Genomic DNA, 23,434 nt, shown 5'->3' with positions numbered 1-23,434 from the left:
TTCTTCTAGATCTCTTGACATTATGTATTTATTAATAGAATACATAAAAATTGTTCATTGTACCTTCTCTATTTGTACCTAGTACACCTTGTCATATAATCCATCTTTTGTGGTGATATATAACTTTAATTTTTTTCAAGTTGTAATATTCCATGACTTGCAGCCATCCAATATCACCAGAAGAATATGAATCTTAAAAATATAAGCCTTGGTTTCAGGAAGGAATTTGAAGTCATTTAAAATACTGCATAATTTTCTATATGCAGTATTGTTTGGGTCTTCTCTCTACATGACATTTTCTATCCCAACTCTATTAAAATTACCTTGAATCAAAGCATTGTTGAGAACAGCTAAGTCCTTCACAGTTATTCACACAATTTTCTTGTTACTATGTATAATGTTCTCTTGGTTCTGCTCACTTCACTCAGCATCAGTTCATATAAGTCTTTACAGGATATTCTGAAAGCAGCTTGCTGATTATTATAGAACAATAATATTCCATAATATTTGTATACCATAACTTATTCAGCCATTTCCCAATTGATGGGCATCCACTCAATTTCTAGTTCCTTGCCACAAAAAGAGCTGCTTCAGATATTTTTGTATATGTGTGCCCTTTTCCCTCTTTTATGATCTCTTTACAATACAGATTTAATAGTGAGACTGTTGGATCAAAGAGTATGAGCTGGGAGCAGCTAGGTGACACAGTGGGTAGAGTCTCAGCCCTGAAGTCAGGAACACCTGAGTTCAAATCTAGCCTCAGACACTTAACACTTCCTAGATGTGTGGTCCTGGGCAAGTCACTTAACCCCAATTGCCTCAGAAAAAAAAAAAAAAAGGGTGGGGGTATGAATAGTTTGATAGCCTGGTGTAATTTCTGGCCTAACTCTCTGGAGGCTCTTGGGATCAGCCCAGGTCCTTGGTCTTAGTGGAGAAGTGACCAAGGCAGGAGACTCATAAGGATGGATGATCAAAGATGAAGTCCGGAGTCTTCTTTGTGTCTGTATCTGTGGCTGAGAGGCTAGTTCCCAGTCCTCCCAACCCTTAAATGCTTCAGTAGGATTGTATCACTACAGCCACTGAGCATCACCAGATCACATTAAGTATATGTTTAGATGACCATTATTTCACACTGAGTAGGTGCTTAACCATAAGCACCCTGCTGTCCTTGATTCAAGTATACCTTTTCAGTCCTCTACATACTGGTGGGGGTAATTTCAAATTGCATTCCAGATGGTTGGGTCATTTCACAGCTCCACCAACAATGCATTTGTATCTTTTCCCACATCTCCTCCAACATTTATCATTTTTTCTTGTCATCTTAGCCAATCTAAGAATTTTCTTAATTTGCTTTTCTCTAATCAATAATGATTTAGAACATTTTTTCATATGAGTAGAAATGGCTTTAATTTCTTCATCTGAAAATTGTCTGTTCCTCTCCTTTGACTGTTTATCAATTGGGGAATAACTTGTATCCTTATAAATTTTAGTCAGTTCTCTATATATTTTAGAAATGAAGCCTTTATCAGAAATACTGCTAAAAATGTTTCCCAGCTTTCTGCTTCCTGTCTAATCTTGGCTGCATGGATTTTATTTGTGCAAAAGCTTTTAAATTTAATCAAAATAATTCACTTTGATTTCATAATGTTCTCTAAGTTCTACTTTGGCCATAAATTCTTCCCTTCTTCACAAGTCTGACAGATAAACTAAACTATCCTTTGCTGTATTAATTTGCTTATTGTATCATCCTTTATATCTTAAATCATAAACCCATTTCTATCTTATCTTGATATAGGGTATTAGGTGTTGGTCAGTACCTAGTTTCTATCATACTATTTTCCAATTTTCCGAGTAATTTTTGTCAAATAGTAAGTTCTTATCCTAGAAGCTGTAGTCTTGGGTTTATCAAATAACTATATTATCATGGTTATTGACTAGAAATTTGTCTTTTTTAAAAAAGGACATTTCCATGTACATAGCAAAACATAAGAGAAGATTGATATAAAATAATAAATTTCCATTTCAAGAAAAACTATATAATAAACACTATACATTGTTTCCAAAGATAACCAACTTTTCTTTGCTCCTTCTAGGTTTCTTTTTGTTTTCTGTTGTACACTTTTTACTGTATTTTTTCCCCTCTTCTTCCTCTTCTAAACTAAAGAAAGCTATATTAAACTCATAAAAACATAGATTTACATATATCTATATATACTATAAACATATATATATATACATAATATGTATATGTATATATATATGACATATATACATATATGCTATCCATAATTACAGCTATCATTTCTTTCTCTGGAAATGGATAATATCTTACTCTCTAGTAGCAATACTAGATAGCATCAGTGCTTTTGCATTTTCCCAGTCACCAGTGGAAGGCTGGGTGCTAGATCCTGTGCATTTTAGCGTGATATTTCCAGCAATTTTGTCAGATGCTCTCAGCAGGGATCATCAAGATTACTACTCCAGTGATGTTAAGTCATTTAATTTGAAAAGTCTACAACCCAAGAGTAACGTGGTGAGAGATTTGGTGCATGATGAGTGTGCACTAATAGAGCCGCTGAGGCTGAAATGCAACAAAGTATTTTCTGCTAATTTTTCATATTTTTGTATTAATTTTGGTCTGGCAATTAACACTAAGAAAACACAGGTTCTCCACCACTCAGCAACAAACCGTTGGTTACAGCAAATGGAGACATTTTGAATGCTGTGGGGTATGCTTTGCACCCAGGGATGTCCCGAGTAGTTGATGAGGTTGACTCTGCATTGCCAGAGCTAGTTCAGTGTTTGGGAGGCTCTGAATTTGATATTGCCTACCAGACTGAAGGCCTGCAGAGCCATTGTGCTGATGTCATCATATGCCTCTGAAACTAGACTGTATACTATTGACAAGCCAGGAAACCGAACTGCCTCCATTGGAATTGGCTTACAGAAATTCTGAAGATCACTGGACAAGATAAGGAGTCAGACCCTGAGGTCTGGTCTTCAGCTAAACTTCTGGCTAGGTTCAGATATTTGCCCAAAAGACTCTTTTTAAGAGAATTCACATAAAGCAGGTGCTCATGTGAATGTCAGAAGAAAGGATATAAGGACACTTCCAAAGTCTCTGGAGCACTAGGGATGTTGAAGACCTTGGCATATGGGACCACCCCGCATGGTGTGCCCTCATCAAAGGAGGCATTGTGCTCTGTGAGCCAAGCAGAGGTGCAATAGCTCAGAAGAAATATGAGATGCGCAAGTTTAGAGACATCTCCACTCCAAATGTTCATGAGAATTATTCATGTCTTACCTGAACTTGTATTGGTTTGATAAGCTACAGTTGGATACACTATGGTTTGACCCAAGTATACTGATGTCATTCTGATCCTCTTCAAGAACTAAGGGCAACAACTAATTTTATATTCATGTTGATATATGTATGTATGTATATATATACACACACACATAGATGCAATTTTTCTCTCTTGTACTTGTCAGTTTAAAGTCTTTTTGATTATATGTTCAAGTCTCTATCATGAGACATTTCCTGTTAAGAAATCTCAGCTCCAAATTACCTTTCTATATATTTTATATTTGCTTGAATGTGTACATATTAGGTTCTCCTATTCATAAGCTCCTTGAGAAACTTGCCCCACTCTTCTGATTGGTGGGTGCTTCTCCTGGATTACAATTTAGCTCCATAGTTTTACCATTCAACTTGTTGCCCTTGTTCCTATTTGATTGTTTACCTTAGTCACCTTGTCACCCTCCTATACTCTATCTTTTCCCTTCCCATCTTCTTTCCCAAACTCCAACCTGAACTACTGTTGGAGTCTATCTCCTGTAGTGAGATGAAGAGTGTGATAATCTGGAGGCCAGGTGAAAGAATTCAGAACTGTTCAGAAATGTTTTTATTGATCAGGACCACAAATATATATATACCTTAAATGCTTATAGGTTTGATACAAAGTACATTCTATTAAAATTATTATAGCCTAGCAAAATCTACTATGATATAAATGATTAAACCCCTTAAGTCCCAAATCTTGGTTATTTAGAGATGTAAATAGTTGAGATGTGCATCAGTGTAAAATTTATTATATCATTATCTCAGGTACCCTTCTCCCAAATGCTTTTAGTCTCCTTGTGGACATTCTTCCTTGCCCAAAGTTCAAAGGTTTATCTTTAGTCTGTTGAGTAGTGTTTGCATTTTGTTTCATGTACTAGAATACCAATTTATAGTATTACCAAGCATGTCTGCTATTAAAAAATAAAAGAGATATTGGTGAGCCAAGTTACGATAAGATTTAAGACCTGGAATGGATTCTTACCTCCTGGCCCTCTACAAACTACCTACTTTTTGCCTTTTGCTCTGGGAACAATAACCAAATTACTGCTATCATTGCTTTTGCAAAGAGTTTGTCATTATATTCCTTCTGGTTCAGAAGATCTCTGTACACTTCAATGTTGTATGAAGATGTATTCTGATGGAAGTGTATAACTTCAACATAAAGAAGATCCAACTCACTTCCAGTTGATCAATGATGGACAGAAATAACTACACCCAGAGAAGGAACACTGGGAAGTGAATGTAAATTGTTAGCACTACTGTCTATCTACCCAGATTACTTATACCTTCGGAATCTAATACTTAATGTGCAACAAGAAAATGGTATTTACACACACATATTGTATCTGGGTTATATTGTAACATATGTAAAATGTATGGGATTGCCTGTCATCGGGGGGGACGGTGTAGAGGGAGGGGGGGATAATTTGGAAAAATGAATACAAGGGATAATATTATAAAAAAAATTACTCATGCATATATACTGTGGGAAAAAATTCTAAATAAAATATTCCTTCTGGTTCCACACATCTTTCCTATGATTTCATATCAAAAACTACTTTCTTATATACTGTCTGTCCCCCACCCCACCCCCAATGTAAATTCCTTTAGGTTAGGGACTGTCTTCCTTTTGTTTTTGTATCCCCAACACTATATTTAAAAGTACTTAATAAATATTTTTCATTTATCCATTATTCAAGAGTTGATATTGCTCCAAATTCACCATTCTGCAAATAAACTGATAATAAGTCTCTCTCAATTTTGTTAGATTGGAACTCAGATGTCAGATAGGCAGTTCATCATTGGGCCCGTACTTCAGGTTTTCCTAGCTTGGTAGGGCCTTCTGTTAGGATTCTTACAAGGTGCTAAGTCACTGGAATGGATATAATTATCTAATGGTTCAGTATGATTGATCTGATCCTCCAAGGAGATGTTATGGGCCAGAACTTGAGAGAGGTACTTATATACTTAATGTACTTAGTTCAAACCTTTAAAGGAGTTCATACCTTTAAAAGAGTTTGCTCATTGGTTCACACATTAGACTTCATACCTTTAGAGAGCATATAAAAGGACAAGCCCACTCTCTGAGAGAAGATTCAGAGCCAGGATTCAGTGGGGAGATTGGAAAGTCCAGGAGATTCACTAAAGGAAAAGCCTGCTCATGGACTTCCAGGAGATTCACAAGGCAGAAACCCACAATCCCACACTCTTGGGGTCAGAGTATGATTCATTCCCATTTCCACCATTGTGCTGGCCGGAGACATTCAGACAAGAACTCTTGGGAACCAACAAGAGAGCCTCTAAGAAAGCTAACAGGGCACAGAAAAAGATTCAGGATTTTGAAGGACACAATAAAGGATCCGAACTTTTAACTCCTAGATGCATTTGGTGATTATTGGAACTGAACTGAAACTAAGGCTCCCTCCAGAAGGTCCCCAAGAAACCTGTTCTCAGAGAATGATTATAATTTAGAGAAAAAGAACATTACAGTATGTGTTTTGACATAACCTTTAAGAAACCACAATCAAGGGGCAGCTAGGTGGCACAGTGGATAGAGTACCAGCCCTGAATTCAGGAGGACCGGAGTTCAAATCTGTCTCAGACACTTAACACTTCCTAGCTATGTGACCCTGGGCAAGTCACTTAACCCCAGCCTCAGAAAAAAAAAAAAAAAAAGAAACCACAATCACATCTGTTCCACAATGTAGTACTTTGTTGTGTAGTGTAAGTTGTTAAGATCAAATGAGATTGTAACAAAGTATGTCCTTTTTTAAACACTGTATAAATTATATATAGGACAGGCATTAGAAGGAAATAGTAAAACTTAGTAGGAAATAGTCAATGAAAATTTTTGAGCAAAGGTGTTTACACTGATTTCAAAGAAGTAAAACTGGCAGAGATATGGAGGAAGGATTTGGGGGGAGTGAAAAGAAGAATTAACAAGATATTCTATGAGGCATTGCAGCAGTACCACATCCCTCACCATTGAGGGCCTCTTCTGGAATGGTGACAATGGGAATAAAGAGGATGGAACAAATTCGAGAAAGATTTTGGAGGTGGACTTATCAAAAAGAATATATTAGACCATATGTAAAAGTACAATAATCATAGATTTTTGTGACACAGAGACTTCCATATAAAATCTTTTATTTCACAAATGAATATTTTAGACTTTCTGATATGAACTGAAAAAGATTAGAAAATTGGCATTAATTTGTTTATGTTCTTGCTTATTCAGCTTTATTCTGATGACTTTTTTTTTCTTTCAGGCTTTGAACAAAGTGTTGGTTTTATTGCAAAAACAGGATCAAAATTAAACTTTTATTTGGGGAACAAGTACAGAGAGTATGAAGGAATGGCTGTTCAAGATCCTACAATAAGTAAACATTTAATTCTCCCTCCTATCATTAGTAATTATGACAAGGAATTTTTGGAAAGAATGCAAAGATATATAATTATAGAAACTGAAAAAGTGGGCTGTACTGATGAAGGACCAGCTGATGAATATTTCATCATATACCGAAATGTATTTGACAAGGTAATATAGTGGTTTAAGAATTTAAAAAAATGAATTTATGAATTATGGTATAAGACTCTCCTCTTCCAAATGTTATGCCTCTCTCTAATGAAACAGATTCTATTTCTACCCAAGGAAAGAGTATAGTCTTTCTAGAAGTGATAGATACAGAGTATAGTACAAATGTTATTACAGTCTTAATCTACTTCTTAATTCATCCTGAGCCTGATAATATTCCCTTTAAATAAGTCAGTTTTGATTCTTAAACCAGAATTTGGTTATGTATGCCATCTATATTCTTATTTTATTTTTACTCTAAAATACCAGTTATGGAATTTTTAGATTATCAATCTTTATTGCCTGTCAGGAACAACCTTGAAAACAGGATGTTGTAATTTTGTTGCTGACATTTTAGCCTAAATTTAATCTAGGAATTTAAGATTGTAGTATTCAATTGAGAGAGGACTGTTCCAAATCTCTTTGGTTTGGTTCCAAACCTCTGTCTTGTTTGGTGTATAAGTATAGAATTGGTGAACAAGACATTAGATCACAGTTGCCCATTGGACAGATTTGATTTGACATTGTTCTGTAGTTCTTGAGCCCAGTTATCTTCAATGCTAGTTATGTGACATTGCTTAGGCCATCTACCTACCTGAAATGTTCCTCTTTATCTTCACCTCTAGAAACCACTTCAAGGCTCAGGTCAAATGCCAGCTCCTACAACAGATTTTACTGATCTTCCCTACCTCCCTCTGTAAAGGTGTCTAGGAGACTGCTTGGTATCTACTTATCTGGGGATAAGATGCTTCACCCTAGTAGAATGTAAACTTCTTGAAGATAGGGCTCTACCTCATTTTGTTTTTTATCCATCCAGTATGATTCCAGTAGGAGAAAGGTACAAGGACTTGTGAGCTCATTAATTTAGGGAACTCCCAGATGAAAGATCTTCCCCTTGCTAAACCAAATGCTGGTCCACACTTTCTCTGCCACTTGATAGTGCTAATTAGAGGGTAGCTTTGGGAACTGAGAAGTTGGGTAGCTTTGGGAACTGAGAAGTTGGGTGACTTTTCCAGAATCACACAGCCAGTGTGAATCATTAGCAAGACTTGAACCCAGATCATCTTGGTGGCAAGGCCAGCTTTTTGTCTACTACATCATGATACCTCTCAAATCGCATGAGAATTAAAAGATTTAATTAACTAAATAATTATTTTGTGTTGATAATGGATAGATCAAGAACAGGGAATGATTGTTGTTTGTTTTTCATTCGTTTCAGACATGTTTAACTCTTGGTGACCCCATTTGGGGTTCTCTTGGCAGAGAAACTGGAGCAGTTTGCCATTCCTTCTCCAGCTCATTTTGCAGATGAGGAATTTGAGGCAAACCGAGCTAAGTGACTTGTCCAGGGTCACACAGCTAGTAAATTTTAACTGAAGCCACTCAGTTTGAACTCAGAATCTTGTGAATTCAGGGCTGGTGCTCTATCCACTGCACCATCTAGCTGCCCCCTACTCAGTTTTTTTTTAAAAGAATTTTGTGAATTTGTAAGAGTAATTTTTACCTGCCTTCCCTACACCATTTTTACAAACTTATAAGATAACCAGTGTGTGGGATGTAGAAGACCCTTACCCAAAATGACTACTCAGAGATCACTCAAAGTAAGTAGAAAGCAAAAAGGTTGTTTATTAATCCTCATGAGGATGAGCAGTTCTACCACGAGATAAGGGAAAGAGAAAGTTCTTGGTAGGAGGGCTAAGGGTAAGGAGGGATATACAGCTTTTATACAAGAGATTACATCACAAGTAAGAGAGCATTGAGAAGGGTGAGGGGCAGGCTTCTAATTGGTTGTTGCTATCTGGAGAGTTTGGAATGAAAGGTTTCTATTTCCCTAAGATCACCTGATTTCTAGGAAACAGAAAATCAGGCCTTCAGGCTTTAGATAATCAAGCAGACAGTGGTCAAGCTAATAGACTAAATATTGATAAATGTCAAATACTGATAAATGTCATCAGCTTAGGCTAAAAAATATGTTTATAGCTGGCCAAGGCTCAAGTATATATGGGCCTGCACATATTATATTTTTGCAGGTCAAAGGGGAAACACAGAAATAATGAAAATAAAATACAGAAAAAGAATTCACACATACCTGTAAGTTCTTCAACTTATCTCTGTTCCACACAGTTAGGCTTAAAACCTGATACTTTTTTGCCTTTTAAATAAGATTCACAAATACAGTTTTCATTTATTCATTCAGTAATCATACCCTTCTTCAAAAGAAGACAACTTCTTCTGAACTTACAGATTAAAATATATCATAAAACAATTTCATTTGAAAATAATAATCCTTGAAGGTAAAAATAACAAAATCTATCTGAAAGATAAAACAGTGCTTTCAGACATGCTAGGTGAACAGATTTCAACATTTGGGCAAAAATTTGTGGGTTTTTTTGGCTAAGGCTGAAAGGAAAACACTTTATAGTTCACCTAACTGAAAACACAACATTGAAAATTTTCTTAACATTTTTTTGTTGCTGTTGTTAAAAACTCCAAATAGTCAATGAGCTTTTATTTTTAGCTCTTATGCAGCAACCCAGACACTTCATTTTTTCAAATTCAAAATATTTAAAATAACTTTTAAATAAAATTTAAATGGCATTGCTTGTAATAGCTTCAGAAAAGAAAAATCCCACTTGAGTTTTATTTTTCTCTTTGTATTTTTATTTTATAAAAAAAAAAAAAAAAAAAAAAAGGGGGGAAAGAAAAACCAGTATGCTTTATAATTAAGGCTTGAGGTCCAGAATTAAGAAAATAGCCTGATATTAGCTTTAGATGGCTATAATCAGAGTGTAGATTTAGTTTTTCCCACCATATTGTAAGGTCTTTAAAGATAAGGACTGTTTTAATCTCTTTTGCATTTATCATCACCCCTTCAATGGGAGTGATTAGTTAGTCAAATGTTCTTCTATCAGCTGCTCAGCAAATTATAATGAAAAATTTAAAAATCCATTAGTAGTTTAAGTTTGCAAATGTTTATCTGTAAGATTCTAATTATGGTTTCATATCATTTCAAAGTGATTTATGATGCTGTTTGCAAGACTTTTGTTTTATGTTCTCTTAGAATGTGTACCATAGTCAGGAAAATAATGTTTTCAGATAATAGAGCATGTCACCACATACAAAACCGTTCTAACTTCAATCAAACAAGAATATGATTCATTCATTGAAACAATAAGGAAGGGCCAAAGAAATGCATTTTATCTCCATGGAAAGCTGAAAGTTTTGGCAGCAGAACCTACAACACTGGTATATCATAGGAAAAGAGTAGCCCAACTTGAAGCAAAGTAAGTATGCTAATTCAGATTAAAGAATTATATGAATTAATGATTACATGATAATTATGCAGCACAACTCCAGTAATTTTCTATCTTTTTGTTGGTGTTATTATTAAACATTTCATTTCTTAGGAGTTCTTATCTATCTCATGAAGTAATATATTCCGTGTGTGTGTGTATTTAAAATTAATTTAATTTTGAGAATTTTATAATACCCTTTAAAATAAAGTAAGTATTCTGAGATGTTATTTATTTATTTATTTTTTTCCCTGAGGCTGGGGTTAAGTGACTTGCCCAGGGTCACACACCTGGGATATTATTAAAACCAGTTTGGGAAATCATTGCTTTCTGTAGGTTAATTTTTCACATGCTTGATTTAGATATAATTTTGGACCTGGCTGTACTACTTCTATGAAAAGGCTTTAATCCTGAGGTGTTCACAGGTTAATAACATACAGTCAGATGGTAGAATGTTCATTCTTGTGAAATTTTCTCAAATAAATTTTTGTGAGGTGGTCTGGAAAATTGACCAAAAATCAACTTTGTAAGAAGTTTTAAATTAGCATTGAAAACCTTGAACCAGTTTGTAAAATTTCCATTGTCCCTTTCCATACTTAGCAGTGCCATATTGGAAAGTTGCATTTGATGGAGAAGCACCTGAAGGAACTCATTCTTACCATCACACTTAATTTTTATTAATTTTATTTTAACAAAGGAAAAATTTTAAATGAATCTGTCTTATGAAAGCTGACTTAATGGTAGGATAATGGAAAATGAAAATGCTAAGAATTAAGTGCTTTTAATTGTATGTACAATAAGTACATACTATATATACTTTAAAGTGTATGTAATATAAATATAAGTATAAGTACTATAAATATGAAATCTTTCTCCAGTGACATACCATTACAAAAGCTGAACTATTTCATTATGGATGTTCTCACAATAAATGAAACCAGAAGACAAATGGTAGGCAGTAAGTAGTGCCATAGTGGTGCCACAAGGCCTGAATCAAGAATTCTAAATTCAAATTCAGTCTCAAACACTTAATAGTTATGTGACTCTAAGCAAGAAACTTAATTGCTTTCAGAAACCTTAGGATCTTCATCTATAAAATGGGAATAATACCTCCTAGGGTTGTTTTGAGGATCAAATGAGATAAAATATATCAAATGTTTTACAAACCTTGACGCATGGTATAAAGGATAGTTATTCTTTTTAAGTTATAGCTAAATGGAACACTGAATCCTTGAAGAGGAAAGAGAAGATCTGGTAAAATTAGTTTTATTATGTAACCAAAGGAGTAATAAATCTCCTTTCTTGAGATGCTTGGTTGCTTTGTCTTACAATGTTCATGAAAAGAATAAACAAAAGACTTAACATGAAAATAATTGTAATTTATGTGCTATCTGCTGAAGGAGATAAAGAGTAACAGGATTTCTGTGAAGAGCTTGATAAGATCTCCTAAACTAGGATAATATATACTATGATATTCAGTGATTTCCCTGTAAATATTTATAAGGAGAAAGGTAGCAAAGATATGTCAAAAATTATGGGTTAGATTGAATAAAAGGAAACTAAGTCTTGTTGATTCCTCTGACAAAAGGCTATCTTTTCACATCATAATGCTTCAGGTGCTGCTAGATGGCTGTAAATCAATCACCAAGGCATCAAAACATGGCTCATCCAAAGGGGAGTAGAGAGAGAGGCATACAATGGGGATGTTTAGGCCGTAGTTTGTTAATGTATAATAAAAAGGGTTTTACTTATTAAAAAGTTGATTACACAAATAATGTTATAAAACAAAAAGTTTTGTTAAAGTTTTGACTATTTAGAACTTTGGGGCTAGATTATTACATGGATTCATGCTTCAATTCATGCTTTCTATTGAAAACATGCTCAGTGTGAAATTTTATTAACAATTATAATGAGAAAAAAATGAAGTTTACTTTTTCAGGACATCTTTTTTTTTTTTTTCTTTTTTGCTGAGGTAATTGGGTTTAAGTGACTTGCCCAAGATCACACAGCTAGGCAGTGTTAAGTGTCTGAGATCAGACTTGAACTCAGATCCTCCTGACCAGAGCTGGAACTCTGTGCCACCTAGTTGCCCCAGGATATCATTTAATGAATACTCTGCTACCATACTATCTAAAGTATTATCTGAAACCAATAACCAAAACTCAAGGTAACTCTGAATAATATAACAATTCAAAATAAAAGTCATTATTTAGCCAATTTTTTGTTTAGCTGATTCAAATGCTCTAAAGAGTTGAATCACTTGAAGGAAATGAAAGAAATCCTTTTTTTTTTCTTTTTTTTTCCTTAAGGATAAGAGTTATTGAAGCTAATTCCTCAAAGATTCAAATGCAGCTAAAGAAATTAAGGGGAAAGGACATGGTAAAAGAAACTGAACAACTCACAACTATCCCAAATCCTTCAAGACCTATTCCAGGTAGAGTATTTACTTAATATTTTAAAGAGAGTGGGAGACATTTGAATTGTTTCCCTTTGTAATGTGCTAAATTCACATCTATTTAGATGAAATTCTGTACATCTTAGGTTTAATATGGGTGAATATAGATTTGCCTTTTTAAAAAAGTGTACATTTATTTAACAAACATCAGTGTTCATTTTATGTAATGGGTTCTAGAAGGAAACAAAAAATATTAGAAAACATGGAAAATCCTTGAAGACTGTATATAGTCTGGTTGGCAGAGATAAAACAGAGACCTATAAAGATAGAATAACACTGAATATGTTGTAGGAGAAATACTCTTGATTTTGAAAATATGTTGTACTTAGTCCCTTTCTTCAGCATTATATTAAGTTCAAGATGTCATATTTAAAAACTTGGAAACTCTGCCCTCTTGCCCAACCATGAGAGGGGAACAGTAATGTAGCAGGGAACAGCACAGGGGGCATCTTCTCTCCCCTAGGTCAGTTAGTGGCTTGGTATGTAGTGAGTTTTGCTTTTAATTCAAGGCCCTCCAAGCCACTTGGGCCTAACTAGAGCTGACAAAAGCCTCAAGGACCTTGCAGTCTATCTGGGAAAGTAATATCTACATAGAAGTTAATAAAACATATATACAGAATGAATATAAAATAACTTCTGTGAAATTTATATTATTGATAGAACAATTAAAGGTTACCATTAACTATTGGAATTAGTATTTATAGGTCAGATTTAGACTTGATAGGCCTTAGTTAGTAGAACTGTAATGCCGGAGAAACTGAGGCAAGATAGAGATTAGAGAGTTTTCTTTAATATTTTATTAATTGGAGAGTTTAATTGACTGGACAGGACTCTCGTCTCAAAGTATCCAGTAATGAATGGGGGAACCATGAACACTTTTATAGCCCTTCAGACAAAGGAGAGGAAAAAGCGGGAAAAACTTTTACTAAAAGCCAGAGTCAGGATGTTTGAATAACAGAAGTCAAGATGTCAGTGAAGTATCCTAGATAGTCTTATCTTTTGGAATATCTTAGAGGGGCAGTGTCATAAATTCTTGGGGGCAGAAGGAGCTAGGAGTCAGGAAGTCTGATCTGCTCCTCATCTCCCATTGACAATTTATAACTTTAGAGCAAATGGTCCTCAGTCTTAATGAACCAGGGGGGTTTTATGACTTAGGGGACTGAGGCAGAACAGTTAAGGAAACTGAGATAGAACATTTCATGGAAATTCAGTCAGAACAATGAGGGAAACTAGTGCAGGGAAACTGAGGTAGAACAGCTCAAGGAGACTGTGGCACAACAGAACCTGTAAGAGTTTATACTCTTCACTCTGTTAGGCTCAATGCCTTGGAAGAGAGGAGGGAAATAAAAAAGATGCAACATTGGTAATAAGATGTTTTTCTCTCATGCTGGGTTTTTATGGTATTGGACAAAGGTTAACACAAGAATTTCCAAATAACATTGACTAGCTTTGTTTTCCCTGTTGTCATAGATTTTGGAGGACTCCCCCCCCCCCTTATGGAGTCAGCATGATTAAGCAAAATGTATGATGATCCTCTTTTCTCCTTCCCCTTTGCTATAGATTGATGACAGTAGTTGTAATGTTCCAGTTAGCTGACTGGTGGGCCTTTGGACTAGCTTGGGTTTCAGCAGAATAATCACCACGAGAACAGTCAGGGATTAAGTTCAGAGTCTGTATTATCTCCTTCACAGTCTGTCTCCTTCACCTGGGGCTCGGCTAGCTTTCTGGAGGCCCTCCTGAATGGGTCTTGGTTTCAGTGGAGGAAATGAAGGAGAGCCACCACAAGGCTGATGAAGATGGAATATCTCTCTTCCAATCCTTGTTGGTTCTTATATGCTCTATTATAAGTATATCATCACAGGTGTTTCAATCTTGTAGAACTATATTAAGTACTAAGTACATGTAAACTAGAGAATCATTATCTTAATTCCACTGAGTTAATACCTTGTTTCAAGTATACTTCTCCAGAGTTCTGCCCTTTACAAGTAGTAATTTAGTTTGCATCACTTAGCTTTATGTAATTGACTATAAAAAAAGCTGTTCTGTCAGGTGAGCCTTTAGCTACTAAGGAGCCATTGACTTTATTATTAATAGTTGCTAATCTTGTTAATAAATAGATCATGTTTGGAACTTTGTGCCTCAGTTTCTCTTTATGGCAGATTTTTATTGAGACACTTTGTGGCACATCATGAGTAGGAGTCTGGGTGGAGATTGGGAAAGGCCTTGTGTGGGAGGTAGTGTTTGAGCCAAGCTTAGAAAAAAGTCAAGGTTTTTAAAAGGTGGAGGTGAGGAGGGTGTGCCTTCGGGGCATAGAGATCAGTGTGTGGAGAGGACAGAAATGAGATGCAACTCTGCATGTCTACACTAGGAAAGAGCTCAGTTTGGTTTGAATGTCATGAAGCAGGCAGATGTTGGATTGTCCTGGAAAGTGAGATTGGAGCCGAATTTTAAAAGACTTTAAGTGCGAAAGAGAAGAGTTTTAACCCTGGAGAAAATGAAGAACCACTGGAGCTTCATGAATAGAATAGTGTTGTACTCAGGACTATTGCTTTAGGAACATCAGTTTGGCAGATATGTGGAAGAGGAGTCCGAGAAGGGCAGGCTCTTAAGGTAGGGAGACCAATTAGGAACATATTACAGAGCCCCAGGTGAAAGGTGATAAAAACTGGGAGAAAAGGTGTCATGTGGGAGATGTGGTGGAGCTTAGAATTAAGAAAGGAGAGTGGGAGTAAAATATGTCTCCAAAGTTGTTTACCTCTGGATGACTGGAAGGATGGCGTTACCTTAGGTTGTCCATTCTTTGCTCTTAGAAAGAGGAGGGAATAGCATTTCTATTTGACCCTTTAAATATTATTAGTGTAGGGGAAGAATTTTAAAGTGCAAGCTAAAAATTTCTTATTAGTATTCATGAATAGTGAAAAGGGGGACCCCAAGCTTTATATTCAAGCCTTGACTCACTTCCCACCAAGTACTAGTTCCACAATGAGCACATTATAGCAAAAAGCAAAGAGAATAAATTTATTCAAATTGATAGCAAAATAGGCATCAGAGAAAGTATACATAGGAGAATACATATCACACAAAACAAATGAATTCTTCCATTGGGAAAAAAATAGTTTACCTCAGGAGTTCTGGATCTCATACATATGGAAATTTCCTAAAGGCTCTGATGTAGCAAGCTAAGGATAGGGACATGATAGAGGCTGTGGATTTCTTTTCAGAGTCTTCTTTCTCTTCAGTAACCTGAAGAAAGGTTGGCATCTTGAAACTTCTCTAACAATCTGGAAGCTAAAAGAATCTAAAGAAACTAACAACACTCTTCTCTCCCACTTGCAACTCTACCTGCTTTTCACACAGAGTAGAACCTTGAGTAATCAATTCCCATCAATGTAAGAATCCCTACAATTGGTCCTTTGAACCAGGGTTACACTAATACAAACAAGAGGAAAGAATAAAAAAACAAAAAACAAAACAAAACAAAACAAAAAAAACCAAAGATGTGGCATGCAATTAGGATACTTAGAGCCTGAACCATTTAGTCAGTCAGTAAATATTTATTAAGCGTTTACAATATGTCTGGCACTGTGTTAAGTGCTTGGAATACAAGGAAAGTTAAAGGTAGTCTCTAATCTCAAGGAACTCATAGTCTTAAAAGAAGAGACATATGATTATGTACAAACAAATTATATATAGAGTAAGTTGAAAATAATCAAGGACGGCAATTGATTTAAGAGAAATTAGAAAAGACTTCTTATAAAGGACTTCTTGGGATTTTAGCTAGGACTTGAAGGAAACTACAGAAGCTAGGAGGCAAAGATGATGAAGGGAGGACATTTCAGGAATGGAGGAATAACCAGTGAAAATGTTCTGTCAGGAGATGGAATATCTTGTTTGAGGAACAATAAGGAGACAAGCATTACTAGATCAAGGAGTACATGGCAAAGTGTAAGGTTCAAGGTCTTTGATGTTGAAAAATGGGAAATAGATGGAAGAAATGACTGTCCTAGATTAAAACTATATCTTAAGAAGTTTAAATAATATGTTTTAATGAGGAAATCAAAGGAGCCTAGAAACCATCTTAGTCAGTAGATAATTGATCACTTTGCCATATCTCTTACTGCCCTTGCCTTATTCTCCCTCTGTTCCCCATCTTCTGACAAGGTTATCGCATCATTCCCCCACCCCAATTCTTTGCACCTCTCAGAGCACTAAGTAGGAGGCTGCTTTCCTCACATTCTCTCCCAGAGTTTGCTGCTATTTGTTACATGCCCTCAACCTTTTGCTTTATTTATAAAAGTTTTTTTGTTTTTTTTTAATAACAGTATATTAGCAGACCATAACTGAAAGCTGTAGCATTTTCCATTTATACTCAGTAAACTCCCCAAGTCACATTTTTATTTATGTTTTTAAATTATAAGCTTCACTATCAACAAAATTTAACATTCGAAAGAAATACAAAAGCAATAAAAAGTACATGAAAATGTAAATGTCTAATTTGTAGTTTATTTAAAACATTTGCAAATAATAAATATTTATACATTAATGTAATAGTAACAGTTGTCCCATTTGTTTCTATTTTTCGGCACTCTTTCAATATCTTTTACCTTCTGAATTTTTATCAGAATTATTTATATAATCACAGTCAGGGAGGCAGTATGATGTAATTGACAGGGAAGAGATTGCAAACACTGAATCTCATTTTTGACAAGTATGACTCTGGGCAAGTCACTATCTTCTTTGAGCATTAGTTTCCTTATATAAAATATGATTAATAATGCCTGGAGTATCTACCTCAATGGGGTGGTTGGCAGAATCAAAAAATGTTCACAGTTTTTTTTTTTTAATTTAAAACTGAATACAAAATAAGAAAAAACTAAATAAAAAAAGAAAGGAAAGGAAAATTTAAAAAACAAAACAAAACTAAACTTTGTTGTCATGTGCTCAGCAGAACATCAAGAAAGATTCAAATTATGTAACAGTAAATATCCATTTCAAGAAAGCATTTCTAATAATAGAAGAGATTATATCTTCATGAATATACACAATATGTTCACCATCTTTTCTTTGCTTCCTCATAGGTTACCTTTCTATTCTCTGCTGTGCATTCAACTTTTGTTGTTTACTGATATATTTCTTTCTTTCTTTCTTTCTTTTTTTTTGCTGAGGAAATTGAGGTTAAGTGACTTGCCCAGGGTCACATAGCTAGGAAGTGTTAAGTGTCTGAGACCAGATTTGAACTCAAGTACTCCTGACTTCAAGGCTGCTGCTCTATCCACTGCCACCTAGCTGCCCTCTATTCCGATATTTCATTATGTCATTTAGATTTGTCATTTCTTATAGTGTAATGCTTACAGTGTAATTCCAATGCATTCACATTACAATTTGTTGAATTATTCTCCAGTTGTGAGGTTTATTTTAAATTAGATTATTTAATCATCATTTATTATTACATGCTATTATTGCATTATATACTATATAGCATATAGTATATTATTATATACTTTTATTAGGTTATTTTTAAAACTTGTTTTCATAAAATTTAATCACTCCTTGATTTCTGACATGTCTTTGATCATAATGGATTGTTTTTTTCAGATATATTTCTGGTTTTGATTTGCTCATATAGCAACCTTTATTGTGATATTGCCCTATGGTATTTTTTCTCTATCTTATTGCTGTTGATGTTATGTCATCTTCTGCATGTTTTTAAAAAATGAACAGTTTTATTAATATCTCTTTAAACTTAAATGTTCAGCATAATAGAAATTTCATAAACAGCTTCTATAATTTTGTTTGCCTTTTCAATAGGCATGACACTAGAAGAATCCGTCAATCTAGATTCTCTTAATGAATATCTTATTCATCTTGAAGAAAAATATGAAGAAATTAAACAGCAATCAATGGTGAAATATATCCCACAATTGAAAAAGACTGACTTAGATGAAGAAAAGATCCGGGCATTACAGAGGCGAGATGTAGCTGAAGCACTAAACAATAAATTACGATTTCGGTATGAATTTATTCTTTAAAAAATTTGAAATACGAATTTTGTTATATTTAATATGATATGGTTTGAGACTTAGTACATTGATCATTTTTATCTTTATAGTCATAGAAAAACAGAAATGGTTTTAAGTGCATTTTCTACCTGGATGCAATCTGACATGAGCATTTCTTTTCAAGACTACATAATTCAAATGAATAAAACTCAAAAAGTTTTGCAAGGTAACTAGTATTTTTTTTTTAAAAAAAGAACATAAATCATGGAAGGCCCAACTCTAAGGCAAAGACTTGGTCATTTTTAATTGTAGAAAATTCAGGGATAAGCTCAAAATATGTCTGCAAGCTACAGAATTGAATTTAGCTTTCTTAAGATTATCTGTCTTCAATAAGCCTATTGCTTTAACAGCTGTCAAGTAAAAAATAAATAAAAGTTATGGATGATGTGACCTGAAAAGAAGACTAGAATTGTATTAGATCAATAAAGAGGGAGTTAGTAGGGAATCCATGGGGCCAGTGATAATGATATGCCACAATTGTATGAAATCCTTAAGTTAAATATATATTTATTGGGCTATATTTAGGAGAGAACAGGTTTCTAAGGTTAAATGCATCCTTAACTATCTGTACATGTTTGCAACATTTCAGATGATCAATCACTTGTTGAGGAATTACTTGAAGAAGACCCAAGCAAGGCTAAGGAAGCTGAAGTGTTACTTGACTACATCGAAAGGCAAATAGAAACAGTTCACATGCATCCAATTAATGAGCTATTGTTCAGTTTTGAAATTTTAATTTTTTTCTGGCTGGCAATTAATGTTTTGTAAAATATTTATTTTTAAAAAAGTAAATCAATGCAAAGAAATTGCCAGACTGAGAACTTAGATTTTTCAGGATTGACATAATGGTAGTACAATGTTGTGTCGTATTTTCTAGAGCTCCCAATTTGGGGTGACAAAACATACTGTTGCTTTCTAGACCCCCCACACCGGGGTGGTTAAAATATATCATCTTAGTAGAAGAGTGATGATGAGGTGGGACTCCAGAGGATAGTGGAAATATGGAGTCTGTTTATTCTAAGAACTTTCCCCTTTTTATATCCTTATACCCTTATGTAACAAAACACTGGGCATGTGCCCAGTATATACTGTGCATGAGGGACCACATAAACACAGAAGACCAACTTGCTATTGTACATAGTTTGCCATCTGGTATATCATTCTTCCACCTGGTATCACTCTGCTTCAGTCTCAACACAGGTTGTCAATGCCCCCTGATTTCTCATGAAGGCCAAGAGCCCTTAGGGGAGCCAAACTAGATATTGTCAGCAGGTTCTCTCTGGCTGAAGGGTCTTATATCTCACCCAGAGTTTCCCCTCTGTCTGTGACCCTCTACAATACAAGTAGATTTTGTTTTGTTTCCAGCCCATTCTCCAAGCTCCAAGCCAACCAGAATTCTTCTATACTGGTTAATGCTGCTGCTTTTCTCACCATGTCCAGTCCTTAATACTTATGGAGACATATTTCTTCCTAAAGCCTAATTCATTTTACTAATACATAAGAGCTTTAAAGAGATCATTAGCTAGCAAAGTTTATAAAAATAATCAATGTGGATACATTAATTAATCTAAAAATATGTAAACTTCATGCTGTAAGATGATAACATTAAATATAATTTAGCTGTTTTTAGCTGTTATCTTATTGAATGCAAAAGTAGGAAGAAAATTCTATATGATACTACTTGAATTAAAATATGTTACACTTTTATCTCTTAGCTTCTCATGAATTCTCATTTTGGGATATGAAAGAAAATAATTTTTTTGTTATCATCTGTTATTGTTATCATCATCATCATCATTATTATAATTACCTACCCTCATAGCAACATATCTATTAGTACATACATAGCAAACAACATAGCCCCAAATTCTTTACCCTACACATTTCCTCCTCACTTTAGCCACATACAAAGATGATCATCCTGATTTTGCCATCACCCACAAACCACCCAGTCTTGTAAATTTGTGAATTCTAAGACTCTCTTATCTCAGTCTATTAGCTTTCCATATTTACCTTTGCCATCCAATCCCCAATTCTTTTCTTTGTTCACATTGAGACCATTCTCTTTTTTCCTTAGTTCTCTTTTAGACTATCACCCCTTCCCTCATTACACTCTCCTTCTTTCCCTGGCTCAACACCCTGGTAAATCAGTTCAGCTCTATGCCATCTCCTTGAATCACCAACCACACCCTATTATACTCACAAAGCCTCAGTTTTAGGTCACTTCTGTCATTTTATCGCCTTCCATCTTATACACATGTTGCTGAACAAGGGGCGAAGAGGTCTCCCAATTGTTCTCATTGGGTTAGTTAACCAATTTATATTATCTAACCTCAACTGAGTCTTTACTGCTGCTTGGCAATCCAATTCACCACCACATCTCTTCTAACCCTTTTCATCCCCACTTCAAACCTTCAGTGGCTCATGGTCTCTCCTAATTCTCTCAGCTGAGAATATTTTACTAAAAAAATTTGCTAAAATATATATATTTGGTTAAAAAAAGTTGGTGCCATTCACCAAGAATTCTCTCTTTTCTCCTCATCCTGTGTCACTCAGAATGCTTCTTCGGTTATCTCCTTTTATCCTGTCTCACATAAAGAGGCAGCCATTTTGGCCAAGGCAAACCCTATTACATGTACCTTTGACCCCACTCCATCCCATCTCCTTCAGCAGATTCCCTCTCTGCCATCACCACTCTTAGTCACTTATCTTAGTCTCTCCCAGTCTATTGACTGTTTTCCTACTAACTAAAAATGGCCTATATCTCCTCCATCCTCAAAAAGTTCTCACTTGATTCTTCTATTCCTGTCACCCCATATACCTCTTACTTTTTGTGGTTGAAGTCTCTGAGAAGGCCATCTAAAAGGCCTTCACTTCTTTTCTGTTTTCCTAATTCTGTACAATCTAGTTTCCATTCAGCCCAAACTGTTTCCTCTCCTTCTCCCTCTTTCCCTCTTTCCTTTCCTCTGTCTCTCTCTGGCTCTGTCTCTCTTTTTCTCTCTGGCTCTCTCTCTGTCTCTGTTTCTCTCTGTTTCTTCTCTCTCTTTCTCTTTAATTACAAAATCCAGTAGCCTTTTCTCAACAGCCATCCTTGACCTCTATTCAGCCTTTGACACTATCAGTCACTGTCTTTTTGATACTCTGTTTAAATCATAAGGACACTGCTATCTCCTGGTTCTCCTCTCTTAACTGTTTCTTCTTAGTCTCCTTTGCTGGATCTTCATTCAGGACATGCTTGCTTAAACTCTGCCAAGGCCTCCCACTGCATCCAGGCTATCTCCAGGCATCCTGATATATACCTTACTACGAGATCTAGATGGACTCTGGAGGAGAAAGTGAGGCAGGTGACCTTGCACAGCTCTCCCTCACTTAAATCCCACTTACTAGTGTGTCATGGCATCATCTCCCAGATGTTATGTGGAATTTGAGAATGAAGGACAAATAATAACTAATTCTGATTTTTGCTTAGGGCTCTTTCATGAGGCTTTTTTCTTTTTCTTCTATTCTCTTTTATTTGATGATCTCATTAATTTTTATGGTTTCAATTATCACCTATGCTGATAATTCTTAGATCCAACTATACATCCTTCCCCCTGTGCTGACTTCTAGTCAATCTCTCATCTCCATTTGTTATAGATCAGATATCTTGAGTTAAATATCTTATAGGCATCTTAAACTTAATATGTCCAATACTAAACTCATAATCTTTCCCACTAAACCTTTTTCTCCCCTCCAGATTTCTCTATTACTGTCAAGATCAGCACCATCCTCCCAGTCCCTCAGCCTGGCAACCCAGGTGCTATCATAATTCTTTCTAACATCTATAGCCAATCAGTTGCCACAGTCTGTTGAGTTTGTTTTTGCAACATCTCTTGCATTTGCTCTTTCTCTCTCCTTAATACTGCTGCCACCCTGAGATAGGCCTTTGCCTATACACTTCTGGATTATTACAACAGTCTTGCTGGTTTATTCTCTACTCCAATTCTCCATTCTGTTTCCAAAGTGATTTTCCTAAAGGGGAAAATGTAACCTAAAAAATCTGACCATTTTGCCCATGCCCCCTACTCAATAATCTCCATTGTCATTTTTAGAAACAAATATATCTTCATTTGGTATTCAGAGCATTTCATAACCTGTCACCACCCCTATCTCAACCTTTCCAGTCTTCTCACACCTTGCAGCTTACTCTTCAAACCAGTGACAATGGCCTAATTGTTCTCATCTCTGCCTCCTGGCTTCTCTTCAAGTTCCAGCTAAAATCCTACATTCTACAAGAAACCTTTCCGATCTTTCTTAATTTTTAATTCTTAATACAGAGGTCTTCTCTTTGTCGATTACTTTCAGTTTGTCTTCTATGTAACTTTTGTATACATAATTATTTGCATGTCTCTGTTCCATTAGATTGTGAACTCTTCAAGGGCAGGGATTGATTTTTTTGCCCTTCTTTGTGTCCCCGGAACTTAGCATTGGCACATAGCAGACACAGAACAAATACATATTAACTGATTTATTAGTCAATAGGTCTGCACTCTACTAGTGCTTCCTTAGTCTTATTTATAGTTCTTACTGCTGAACACTCAAGAATATTAAATATAAGCATTAGAAGTTACTTTTAACTTTTAATTGCTTTATTATAAGGGAGGGTTTGTGTTTGCATGTTTTCTTATGCCATATTAACTCTTCTTTAGTCTTGTCATCATTATTATCATC

General features: G+C 35.2%; 1 protein-coding gene across 1 annotated transcript in view; it reads left to right on the top strand.

The window, feature by feature from the left end:
- Positions 1 to 23,434, top strand: part of CLHC1 (clathrin heavy chain linker domain containing 1) — a 47,620-nt gene that overhangs the window by 4,299 nt on the left and 19,887 nt on the right. Inside the window, 6 exon segments of the mRNA XM_074286950.1 lie at positions 6,613 to 6,881; positions 10,014 to 10,201; positions 12,520 to 12,644; positions 18,474 to 18,675; positions 18,775 to 18,890; positions 19,314 to 19,398. Coding sequence (XP_074143051.1) covers positions 6,699 to 6,881; positions 10,014 to 10,201; positions 12,520 to 12,644; positions 18,474 to 18,675; positions 18,775 to 18,890; positions 19,314 to 19,398 — 899 coding nt within the window. The 5' untranslated portion in view covers positions 6,613 to 6,698.

The sequence above is a fragment of the Sminthopsis crassicaudata genome, chromosome 2 (assembly GCF_048593235.1).
Source record: "Sminthopsis crassicaudata isolate SCR6 chromosome 2, ASM4859323v1, whole genome shotgun sequence".
Classification (NCBI taxonomy): Eukaryota; Metazoa; Chordata; class Mammalia; order Dasyuromorphia; family Dasyuridae; genus Sminthopsis; species Sminthopsis crassicaudata.
Note: the sequence above shows the minus strand (reverse complement) of the source record. Positions and strands in the feature narration are given on the sequence as shown.